Raw genomic sequence first — 13,367 nt, forward strand, 5'->3', positions numbered from 1 at the left:
ACAAATACATGTGCCACACAATTGTTCTTATGCACCTCTATGAACTTTTAGTGGAAAGCTACATAGAATCCACTTGTAGGGATAGTGTTATAACGTGGGTCTCTAGAAATTCAGGGTAACTATGCACACAATTTAAATGTCTTTAAAATTGGCAGTGCAGATCTGCTAGTAGCACCCATGCAAACACCAGCCACTTCACCCATCCTGGAAATTAATGGGAGCCAATGTTTAACGTTTTCCATTTCCTATATTTAAGTGTTGGTCTGAGTAATATCAGCGGTAAGAGATAACATTCTTTGATGCTCTCTTCTGAGTGTCCTGTTTGCCCCAAAATACACTAGCAAGGCAATGGCAACGCTTTACAAAACTCAATAACTAAATAAATAGTTGAAACAGTTATTTTGACGCTAAGCAAATAAGATGGAATAACAAAAGCAAAAGAGGAAAATGAATGGACAGAAAAAAAAATGTGGCCTTAGTGTTAGGTAAGCCAACAAGATGGGGGTACAAACCTCAAGGAAGCACTACTAATGGTGACCGGAAAGTATGTACATGTATGTTCATCTCTGTATACTTCTGTACATGTACTAGCAAGTATACATAGGTATATCTTTCTGTACATCTATGCACACATGCAAGAAAATACAAAGCTCTCTGTTAACTTACACTGTTCAAAAACGAATACAAAATAGCATGATGCATTCCAAAGGTTGGATCTTTTCAATCCAGATGCGACAGTGAAGCCATGAAAACTAGAGACTAGTTTAAAAACTAGAATGACGAAGATAATATTCAAAGTAAAAAAAAAAGTGGAAAATAAAAAAAGAAAATGTTTTTTGATTAATTTTCACAAGTTTAGAAAGCCCGCCCCTTATGAAAAGTGCTATAATTTAAATAATTCTACAGGCTCCATGATTCCAGGGTGGTGCAATGACATTTTGTTGCATCCGCCTTTGGTAACGCTTGCTTTTACATACTTTTAGAGGTAGAATAGCTCAGATCTGCCAAAGGTACAGTCAAATTATGCTCGACACACTTTTCGTATATCCGTTGGAGATTAATATTCAGCTTCATCATCCTAAAGATAATGGTTATCCTTTAAAAACAACTACAATTCTGCAGGCGATCCCTCTAGTTCAACACATCGCCTTCTAGCTGAGGAAAGACCACTGGGGATGGAGTATATGAGAAGGAATGGAAGAAAGTTAAGAGCTGGGTTGTGGGAAATCAGTCTTATATCCTGAGAGTCAGCTGCAAACACAATCCCTCTCTGCCCTAATGGGGACAGGAAGCAGCACTGGCAGATGATGCGCTATAGTGTCAGAAACAGAACCGTCAGAGAAAAATCACGGAAAAGAAGACTTTTCCTCTAGAAGAAGTTATTAATTACATGAATGTACAGTACTCGTGCCTAGTTCTTTTTTCGTTTGAATGGAGTCCAGTCTTTATATTTCAACTGAAGTCCGTGTGGATATTAAATTACAAACCACTTAGGAGGATCACAGGTTTTAGGAAATGTAGTGTAAATTTGAAGCAAGAAGGTTGGATAAAATAATTTTGAGATTATGCGTATGGCAATTATTCAGAGGTGTATGGCCTTATTAAAGAGTCAATTTTACTTTATTGTGTCTGTAACGATCCACCACAGAGGCTAAGTTTCTTTGGGTACGACAGCACAAGAGGATAATCTCTTCCTTCGCTTCTGTTGCCAAAACAGTAACAGTAGATTGCTCTCGTTTAGATCTGATTTAAGTAAGCTTTCACCTGTCATCTTCCTCAAAGAACTCTCCCCAAGGTGGGAAAACATCAACCAGAGGGCAGGCGTTTGAGAACAGTTCATTTGTCCTAATAATTCAGCCTTTATATTTATCACAAGTACATTTTCTGACACACAACTTTGTCCCAGAGCTGAAATAAAAGCAGATACAGATTGGATCTCACTGCAGAAGCAAGACAAAGCTAGAAGAATGCTTCTACAGTCAGGCCTAGGCCTGAATGAACCGTGTGCCTGCAATGATGGGTACAGTATTGACTGTACTTTAAAAGAAACGCGATTAGAAAGGCCTGATCGAGTAAACCACACTTTCTCAAAACGGACTGGCCCTGGGCTAACAATATTTATTAAGGTGATCTTCCAGACATGGATGTACAAAATTATCTGCTACCAGTTATTTTACGTTTTACTGACTGCAAGAAAACACCTATGGAAAACGTGTGACTGAAAACACCATGACTTCTGAAGCCATGTCTGCTCTGTGACAAATGCAGTTTTTTTTACCGATTCCGACATGGATACTAGGAGTAGTATACATCTCCAATAAGTTTAAGGCCTTAACTCGTTTTAATTTAAAGTGAGTGCATTTTACAGGATTGATTGACATGACCATTAGCGACTATGGGAGGGAACACGTTACATATTGCACCTGCACATGCCATAGGGTACTCAATGAATGCAAATGAAACAAGCACTGGCGAAGCCCAAAGTTTTGGTGTTGGCTACTAGTAGTTTGGCTTTGTCAAAGCTTGTTTTTGTTTGTAAAACTTTAATGGTGAGAGCGCTGCCAGTCGCTTCCCAACACAAAACCAAATCGGCTGAAAGCAAAAGTAGTTTTTTAGGTTTCAAAAAGCATACGTCACCATAGTAACACCTGGCACTGACGATAACTACTCTGTGTACAGAGGTAGTCCTTGTGAAAGAGCAGAATCCTGTCATTCAGAGAATCTGAAGTGAGCTGATCAATGCACCAAGCTATATAATGTAGTGAGCGGACAACAAATGTGAATGACACGATACACCAGTGGATCAAAAAGGCTTGTTGAAAGCCCACAAAAGTAACTATATTGTGCATTTAATTAAGTAAAATCAACTGGTCATGGCTAGTGCCAGACTACCAAAAAAGGAGCTTTTCTCAAACATGCCATGTTGCTATGCAACGTCCAATCAAATGGCTCAAAGGGGGACCTGCTCTGAACCATCGAATTTGTTTACAGCTGCATACAGGTAACTTTAAGTTATTCATTCTGACTATTTGTACATGTGAGCAATAGTGAAGAGAAGAGAACCGTCGGACAGTTAGATGGATTTCGCCATGCCACAGGAAAAGACAGAATTTTACCTGGATCACAATTCCCCATGAAGGCAAATAGAAGAATGATCACCAGATTTAATGTACTCTTCATTTAGAAAATAAATCTGTGGTAATTATCAGTCCATGCAACCAATTAAACTTCACTGCAACCACCATCATAACATGCCATGGGCAGGCAACTTCAGATGAGTACTCAACATGCATGCAACTCGAAGGTCGCTCTTTCTGTCCAGGGAGAGGCATCCTTCATATATTCAAATGTATACGAGTTTGGGGAGTCGGCCTTCCTCTTCGAATGGTTACAGTTTGGAAAATCCATTAGTAGCATTAAGACCGCAGCGTGTGACTGTGCATTTTAAGATCCCCTTCCTCAAGTGATAACAGAGACCATGTTAATGACTATACAACGCTCAGTTTGCGCAGATTTTTCAGAGCCTTATTCATTGCATGTTATTTGCTGCATCCATTCATAAACTGTATGAAAACGATAAATATGGTAAAGTTGTTTATATTGTGCAACTGGAAAGCTGCAATCTCCAATGGCTTCTGTTTTTCACTCGAACAGCCAATACATGCATATAGGGTGACGTGATGGAATTGCCATGACATTATATCATCACGTTGACCAATCATCAGGCCTCCTGTGACACCATGTGAGTTTCCAGACTGTTGCCTCCCACTATTTTCCTCACCGCATCCCTTCCACTAGGCATTTCTACATTACACAGATGTAAACAGACTCAGAATTGCAGAAGAAAGCACAACTGTACAAAGTGCTGACTATGGCTGAAAGTCTGGTGTAATGTTTAGAACTGCAGAGAAAAGTGCAAGTCTGAAAAAGCGATATTTCCTGTCAAAATACAACAAGTGGGACCCAACCTCACGACCATCAGCGTGGATAAAACTGGCTACCACTTTTTATTCGAAACTATATTTAAACGATGATGTATTCCTTCAAAGAATGAAAGTCAAATAATAGAAGACCTACATGATGTACCAGACCTGTTATTTAAATAAAGCATACTCTTATAACCAATACTAAAATATTTGTCAAATAGGCCTTTTTCAAGAAGTTGGATCAAAATACAAATGTAAGTGTCTACAAATGAACTGATCCCACCTCAGATGCAAATAGAGAAACTTAGTTTGAGCTGGGTTTTCACAAGTGGCCAAAGTTGCAAATCGGGCTTAGTTACAACACCTGGTGTCATTGATGGCACAAAAGCCTCATATTTAGCAGCTCATATGCATGTTTAACTGAGTGGCAGAAGGAAACTTGAGGGGGCCCCAGTGCGAAATCCCTGGAGGGCAGTGCTTAATTTATAAATAAAAATGTGCAGTGCCCAGAGCCCTCCTCTTAAACATGCGGCTGCTGTAAATAAATGTGGAAATGAGGAATACTGAGGCAGCGTAATCCTGAAGCCATCTCGGGCCTCTTTAATCCATTTACAGCCATTCTTGCCCCTTCACTTCACTCTTGCAGTTTTCTGCTTTCTCCCATTGTGACGCTTTTTCGTTTTTCTCCTCCTTCGTCTTTCCCATATGTGTCTTTTGCTCGCAGTAAATGCTTGAGGCAGAAAAATAAGTGCTGGTACTCAAACATAAGTGCCGGTGCTCCGCACCGGAAACAACAAGCACAAATCAAGCACTGCTGGAGGGGTCCCCTCCCCTATGATTCCAGTCAGGGGACTGCCGCCCGTGCACAGTGTACTGCTGCAGAGGCCTTTATTACGCCACTGGTTTAACTAGCAATGCTTATTGGGGAGCAAACTGTTTTTGCACAAAAAGGAAATATATAACTGTAAATGACACCAGGGTTATTCGCCCCTACGAAAGAAGATACATTAAAATCACTGCAAAGGATCCCAGAGTTATATTACTTATGTTGGTTACAATTTCTTTAATCTGCCCCTGGTACCAGACGAAACATCATTTCTTGCATGCTCCAGGGATGGCACTGAGGGCAAGGTACTCTCCCAGTGCAGCCTGTGGAAAATAGCAACTTCTCAGGCCCGATCACAGTGAGCCAAATTAATGGCAATGTGGGCACTCACCAAGCATACTAAAGCTGACTAGTGTCTTAAGCAACGCAGCCCAACCTAGCGTTTTTCCCATGATAACATTTCGACAGGTGAAACCTGCTAAAACTATGTGGAAGACAAGAGCCCAGCAATTTAGGAGATGTGCTGATTCTGTTGCGGTAATCAACAAAATACATAATCCATATGCTGTGCCTCATTTTGAGGGCAGTAATGGTAATGAGGTGCTAGGTACCTCAACTGACACATTCTAAACCCCGCAGAGACGGAATGTATCAGGTGCCATAAACTTCACACCTTTTTCAGGGCCGCCTGTAATCAAGGCCTCACCGCAAAGCAGGGTAAATCATTCTACCAGCCCTGTCCAAGATAAACCAATGCAGGCCACCCACGTACCCAACACAAGGAGTGGAGCAAATACTATGAAACTCCACTATTTCAGAAGATTAGTGAAAGCCATCATGCTCCTGTCCACCACAAAGGAAGGTTACCTAACCTAGTTTCCCGTACATGGAACAAACAAGTGGAAGACATTCCGGTCCTTTCAGCCAGGAAATCTTCAATTTACCATCCTCAAAAGTAGTTTTGTAACATTAGCCAGCAGTACTAATATATCAGAAAAAAACAGGAGGCTACTGCTTTTTTGAATAGAGGCCTTCAAACTGCAGACAAGAAGAAACAACTCTTACAAAGGGTAAGTCTATTCAGCAGCCACCTCGGGTATCTGTGTAAAATGGACAATCTCTCTAGTACCAAGGGCTTGGAGAAAAACATCAACAAATACTTCAATTACCACCTGTAGGAAAGTGCCCCACCCCCACTTAATGCCTGATATTTGATGCTGTTTTGATTCAAAGTACTCTGGCCTCCTGCTAACCAGGTCCTTAGTGCCAGATCTCTTTCCCTAAAACTGTGCAATTGCTCCCCAATTGGCAATATCTTTGCCCCCCTGTAAGCCCTTAGTAAATGGTAGCGAGGGGTTGAGCACCAAAGAGTCCCCAAAGGACCGCAGCATGTATTCTGCCATTCGCAAGTATCCTCACCTAGCGCACACAGACTACCACTGCAGGCTGCATGTCTTGGTGCAGCTAAAAGTGAAAACAGGATATGGCACACCGCCTGGGTGCAATATATGCAAGTCATCCCTAAAGCAGGCCTTCCAGCCCAAAGGCAGGGTGCATAACATTGCATGTGAGGACATATCTACATGTGCAGGCATTTCCTTGCTACATCTTTGTTGATTCTTAGACATAGTGAGTGAACAGGGAAGCCTTAATACGTGCACCCAGAGGGCACCTTCGAGGTATCCCCCAAAAAAGCTACCAACTACTCGTGGGGAATGACTAGTTTTAGCCAGCCTGCCACCACCAGGTACAAGTCTGACCTCCTACGGCAAGAGCCTTTGTTCTTGGGCGGTAAACCATAAAGCCTACTTGTGGGAGAGTTGTTTCCACACCCCACCCATCAGGATGACCTTCGAACCTGCATTCCAAGGCAGGGGACTTCAAAGAAGCCCACCTACCTTGGTATGCAGATCTGGCTTCACTCACAGGAGAGATGCCGACCTCCCTGCCGCAGGACCCATTTGGCACCTCAACAGGTGGGAAATTTAGTATTCAGGGAGGTTTGTCCACCCCTCAGGTCAGTCTCACCCCCTATGGTGCACTGCCTGATGTTGACACATGTTTTAGAAATCTGCCATCTCGGCTTTGGCAGATTTAGGAACTGTGGGACAGGGTTATGCCCTTTCCCCACCGGTAGTGGTCATATAGGGGATATAGTGACTTCAGGTGTAAGTAGCCCTTTGGCTACTACCCTAACCTCTCCAGAAACCCCCTAAATGTAGTATTTAGTGGAGCCCCTGGCACCAGGAAAGCAGATTCCTGCTGCCCTAATGAGGAGGGCACTAAAGATCTGCAAAACCAGAACAAGAAGCACCTGACCTGACCTTTGTCTCAGCTGTGCCGGCCGGTCTACTGCTCCTGCAGGAATTGCGCCAAAGTCACCTCCTCCTGCAGCTGTTGTGCCTCCAAAGCCTGGGAGGACTGCTTGCCTTCAACAAAAAAACAGGAATTTCTGTAGAGCAGCGGAGCTGCTTCCCTGCACCTTGCAGGCAATCCAAGACAAACTGTCTCCGGACCGCAAAAAAATTAACACCTGAATGCACCACTGCACTCGTGCTGCACAGCCTGAGTTGAAGTGGACCAACGGTGCCAGCGTGGTTCCCCAGCCCCCTAAAGACAAAGTACACACTGGACTTGCCCACTGTTGACCCCCAGATGTGGTCTGCAGCCTCTGCATGCAGGCTCCCTCAACTGCAAATGCTCCGGTAGGGAAAACCCGACACCTCCGGACAACTGTGCACCCGTCACCTCTGGCCCCTGGAGAAAAGGACTGAAGGTGTCTCCATGTCCCCAGACATCTCAAGATTGGAACACACTTGTTGGTTCCCCCTGACTGGATCCCCAGTCCTCACCTGCAGCATCTGTTCTACCAGACTGATTTCCACTGAGTAACATTGGGCATCCGAAGCCAAACTATACCTCTGTACACGGCCTCCCCAAGGCCGCCCAGTGCTGACCCTTGCCCAATACTTACCTTAGGTCCAGGAGACTGGTCCGGTAAGGGACAGTAGTGTACCTATTTTCGCGTCTTTGTTCATCTTTGTTTTCCCACCATAGGCTAATATTGAAGATTCCAAAACTTGCACTGTCGACTTTTCAAAAATGCAAAGCTTTTTCTTGCAAAACATACTTACGTAAAACAAATTAATTCAGGTGCCAAAACATATATAACGATACTTGTTATTTTTGTATATTAGTGTGGATCTCCTTCTTAAGTCAATGGTTTCACTTATTGATTGTGTGTGGATTTGCAGATGTCTTACACTCCTCTTTGATAAGCCTAGGCTGCTCGACTACACTACCCCCTAAAAGAGCACCTTGGGACTGCTAGAACAAGCCCCTGTCCACTAGTAAGGGAATCCTTGGACTCTTTGCGCGGTATATCTCATTGTGATAAACCATATAAAGAGGCAGCTTCTTACACCACCAACTCTCCACTTAAACCGATTGCAGACCCAACCACACCACAGAAACCGTCCTCATTGTCACCACGGACTACATGGCTCTGGAAAGCAGACACACAACAGCCCTCATCCTCCTGGAACTCTCCGTAGCATTTGACACAGTCACCCACCTCATCCTCTTCCAATGCCCACAACCTTGGAGTCCAAGGATGTGACTACCGATGGATCTTCTCCTTCCTGACTGGAAGCACGCAGTCAACCAGCCTCACACTATACATTCTCAGACACCCACAACCTCATATGTAGTTCTGCAAGGATCCGCCCTGAGGCTGACCCTTTTGAATGCATACACGATCCCTCTGTCAACATCCTCCACTCTCCCAACGTTAACGTCCTATCCTATGCCAACGAGACACAACTCATTCTCTCCCTCATGAAAAGACGACCAGTACCAGGCTCAAGTTCAATGCCTTCATGACTGAAATCACCCAATCGATGAAGACCAACTATATAAAGCTGGACAGCGACAAGACCAAAATTGTGATCTTTGGCAAGAGCACTTCACTGCACCTGGTGGCCAACAGAGCCTCGACCGCACCCACTCCTACCACCCACCCACCCCAGGATCATCACTGATAGCAAACTCAACATGGCCGGCCAAGTCATTAATGCCTACGCATCATACTTCCATACCCTGAAGATGCTGAAGAAGATTTTCAAATGGCTTCCAATCAGCACCTGTAAAATCATCCAATACATGCTGGCCACAAGCAAGCTGGATTAGGGAAACACTCTGTATGCCGGGATTAACAAAAAACCTCAGCGGAAGGCTGCAGACCATTCAGAACAAGGCAGCCAAAATCACTCACATCAAGCCACTCGAAGGAGATCCGCTGGCTCACCATATACACAAACAGACACAATTCAAACTCCTCACCAACACTTTCTAGGCCCTATATTACAGGGGCTCAGCATACCTCAGCAAACGCATCTGCATTCCGAAACCTAAAGCACCTCACTCGTCCAGACTCCTACTTGCATACATCCCAAACATAAGGAAACATCCATGTCTATGGAGAAAAGGTCGTTTTGTAAGTGTGCGTGGCACATTAAAACAAAGCTATAGCAGACCCAGCAGTTAAGCCTTCTCCTATATCGCTCCTAAAGCGTGGAACGACCTGTCACTACACACAGCCTCGTCCTCACTTCTTAAATTCCGCTGAAGACCTTGCTAGCCTAACCTGGTTGCACTAGGTTTGGTTAGATTAACACCTGCTCACTGCCCAATGATGGTGCGCTCTACAAATCTGCATACCATAAAATAACAAGTACAACAGAACTGGATATGAGCTGTAATAACAAGATGTGAATGCTTCCAAACATCGGAAAGTTATAAGCTTGGATTTAACTAGAAGATCAATCAATAGTCAATAAATGCAATACTTACCTACATGACAATCTAAAATTGTGGCAAATGGCAGAGAGAACACTCAGGAAGAAAATGCTTCATTTACTTTTTTTTTTTTTTTTTAAATCAAGTTTGCAATATTAGTCACATTTCTGTGGAAACATGCAAAGGAGAAGTAGTGTATGAAGGCTTAAAATCTTTGCTCACATTCAGCAATATTGTTTGACATGTTTTTTACCTGTAGGCAGTCCTTTCCCTCTCAGTCGATCTCTAATCGCTTGGCTTCGATCAGGCAGGCTTGTTTTGCCTGCTTGACTTGCGAGATGATCAATCTGAAAACAAATCCAAAAGGAATGATCAGGTACTGAGACTATCCACTTTGTGATGGCAGAAAAGGTCTAAAGTAACTTTGCCGCACACCTTGATGTGATATTATATTACTATGTTTTACCTAATGTACAAGGTGAATTAACATAAAATGCTTTGACTAATGTTAGACCGCATGTTTGTTCCTACCTACTGGTTTGTTAGACATAATCTGTTGTTGTATAGAATGATTAAAAACACAAAAAAGTAAGGGTTTAAGCAAAGGTTCTTGCATTTTATGTTTTTCAAATTTTATGCAGTATTAAATTAGCAATTATTATATGAAAATGTATTAAGCAAGATACAATGTTCACAGAGTAGCTCAACAGTCTCAGTTCAGAGTTGTAAACTTGGGACCCTTGTCAAGGTCATGGGTCTGTTGGCAGCTGCATCTTTTGCATATTTTATTAAACTCCCTAGTCTGCGGGAAATTTAGGATAAAACATATTGTAGATATCAGGAAAACAGATGTTGCCCACTTGCAAGTATATAAGAACTTCATGTTGAGCACTGAGAGGGGCAAGAGTGTTGAACAGCCACAGATGAAGCATTTATTTATTTATTATTTACAAGCCTTATAATGTGCGCAGCTACCCAAGAGGTTTCCTGGCGCAAAGCAAATATAGGTAGTTATAGTTCTTCAAGGCTTCTGAAAGCGTGTTCCAGAGATTGGAGCCAAGGTAAGAAAAGAACGTCCTTTCATTTGAGGAAGACAGAATCTTGGTACTTTGAACTAAGTGGAAGATCCTAAGGAACATGAGGGCTCATGAGGCCTCACCAAATCCTGGATATAATATGCCCAACCCCAAGTTTGGCCGTGAACATGTAATAAAGTGCCTTAAACTCGATTCATTTGACGACTTTAAGAAAGTGTAATTCTTGCAGCAGGTGAGAGACAGAGGCTGATTTTGGTAGATGGAAAAGCAGTCTGGCCACAGCATTTTGAACTATCTGTAGGCGATGGATTGTTGCCTTATCAGTGCCCAGATAGAGAACATTGCCCTAATCCAGTCTAGATAAAATTAAGTCTTGGACTATGGTCCGCTGAGCTGAAAGAGGAATTAGCCAGATTATTTTTTTTAGCCATCTAAGAAAAGTAAAGCAGGTGGCTGTTACTTTCATCATCTGTGGTTTTAGTCAGCTTGTCATCAAGGATGGTCAGTCATCTCAGAGCTGGGCCTTCAAGACCTAACTCCTCAAGCCTTTCCTCAAGGATTGAGTGGGATACTGTGTAAAAGGCCGCACTCAAATCCAACAGAATGAGTGCAGCCCTGCCACCACCATCAAGGTGTTGTTTTACATGTTCTGTGACACCTAGCACAGCAGACTCAGTACTATATCCCGCCCTGAAGCTGAACTGAGATATGGAAAATGTTTTGGGCCTCAACAAAGGTGGTAAGGCTATAATTAATATGTTTTTGCAAATCTTTGGAAAAGACAGGTAACAGAGAGGTCGAAAATGCACTAAATTAGAAGAATTTAAATTAGCTTTTTTTGGCAAAGGAAGAACGCTAGTCTGTTTCCATCTCTAAGGCACTAAGCCATTCCGCAAAGAGGAGTTGAGGAGCTCCATTATCAAGGTTACAGAGTTCATAAGCAGTAACCTAAGCTTACTGGGGGGGTAAAGTGTCCAACGGGGACCCAGATTTAATTGCATGTAAAGCAGCTGTAAAGGACGTGAAGTCAAAGAGAGGCCATACACCTAATTTAGCTCCAGGTTCTGGCTGGGATGACAGGTGGCTGTTCACCTCCATCAAAGGTGAATCCCCCACATTCATGGCTATGTCATCCTCTGCCTTCAAAGAATCACTGGCCAGCTGAACGCGAACGTTTTTCCACTTTTTGAGTGAAAAAAGTAGTTAGCTCATCACACTGGCCTTGATAAAAAGGAGAGGCGGGGATACATTATTAGCATCTGCTAGTTTTTTCTCCACCTTAAAGAAAGTCTGTGGGCATTTCTGGGTGTTGGTGATTTTTTTTCTTTGTAAAATGTAGCCCTAGCAGACTTACACAGGGCATTGTACGCTTTCAGAGATTCCTTATATTTACTCTTAGCCTCATCCGAGTAAGACTTCCTCCAGAGTCTTTCCAACGCTTTGCAGTGTTTCTTTTACGATTTAAGTACTTCAGTAAACCAGAGAGCAGGAGAGTGGGTTCAGCCTGTATGTTTGACAGTGATTGGCAGAGTGACATTGATGGCCTCTGTGAGCCAAGAGTGGGTCATGTCCTGGTCTGAGTCGACTTGAGGTTGCAAGGTAGGTTGAGTGCTAGGCAAAGACTTATTGAGTACAGAAGTGTTGAGTTTGTACCAACTCCTATATTTCAAATTGGAGGTGAGCTGCATTGCATGGGGATAAGAGTGGGCATTAAGCTTGAAAGGGACAGTCAACTGATCAGACCAGCAAAGTGATAGAGGGGGGTCAGTTGTCAGATCCTTTAGGTTGGAAAAAATATGGTCCAAAAGATGCTGCACCACATGAGTGGGTGCAGAGTTATGTACCACCAAGTTAAGTATGCGTAAATCCTAAAAAAAAAATTAAAAAAAAGAAGCAGTGTTCATCCTATTTTGTACATCATCTAAATGGAGATTAATATCCCCAAGTAAGATGAAATTAGCAGATCTTAAGAAGTGAGGAACTAGTAGGTCAAGTATGGATTGCACCACTATCCCGCATATCCCAGTGGTCAGCAAATCAATACTCCTGAGAGCGTAAAATTGTGGGTAAAGGAGAGTGTAAAAATCATTGCTTCACAATCTGGGGCAGAAAATTCTTCAGTTCTATGTGTAAGCTCTTTTTTCTTGTTAGAAATGATAACAATACCTCCTCTTGGTCTGCCCTGTCAATCTATCCTAACTAGTGAAAGGTTAGCTGGGAGTGTTGCAATTATGTCAGGTGTAGAGTCTGCATGTAGTCATGTTTCAGTAATAAATACCGCATCAGGGTTGTGATCGCATAAGAAATTGAAAAGATGTTGTTTGTGTTTGGGAAGAGAGCGACAATTAAGAATAAAAAATGAACTGTTCTCATAGGCTTTTTTAGTATGCGAGTGCACCTCAAGAGACGGTGTGCTACACCTGACATAATTTACTTTAGTTTGAGCTGAGTTAGTTAATAGATGTGATGGTATGAAACTGGTTTCAGCGTTATTAGAAACAGTACAGGAAAAGTTACAGCAACTGCATGCTAGGGAATTCGCCCAGGGGTTAATAACTCGGCAGTTCATATTAGAAGCCGGTCGCAGTGCTTTCAAAGCAGATGCTGTGTAAGGAATTATCTCTAGCTGTGTCTGACCAGAGTTCTGGCCCTGGGCGGGAGCAGACTGGCTTCCCTTCTGCGAGCCATTGGCATGCCAGGCAGCACGCGTCCGCTACCGAGCATCATAAATAGGCCATTCTAGTTGAGAGCTAGTGTGCTAACCCCAAATGAGCGCTGCTG

At 43.0% G+C, this 13,367-nt stretch overlaps 1 protein-coding gene across 9 annotated transcripts in view; it reads right to left on the reverse strand.

Annotated features, from left to right (window-relative positions):
* The window catches only part of PTPN13 (protein tyrosine phosphatase non-receptor type 13), a 1,045,801-nt gene that overhangs the window by 692,700 nt on the left and 339,734 nt on the right, over positions 1-13,367 (reverse strand). For all 9 annotated transcript variants that reach the window (XM_069236135.1, XM_069236143.1, XM_069236122.1 and 6 more), the window contains exon 6: positions 9,803-9,896. In XM_069236135.1, coding sequence (XP_069092236.1) covers positions 9,803-9,896 — 94 coding nt within the window. The remainder of the gene's footprint in view (positions 1-9,802; positions 9,897-13,367) is intronic.

Source organism: Pleurodeles waltl, chromosome 1_2 (assembly GCF_031143425.1).
Source record: "Pleurodeles waltl isolate 20211129_DDA chromosome 1_2, aPleWal1.hap1.20221129, whole genome shotgun sequence".
NCBI lineage: Eukaryota > Metazoa > Chordata > Amphibia > Caudata > Salamandridae > Pleurodeles > Pleurodeles waltl.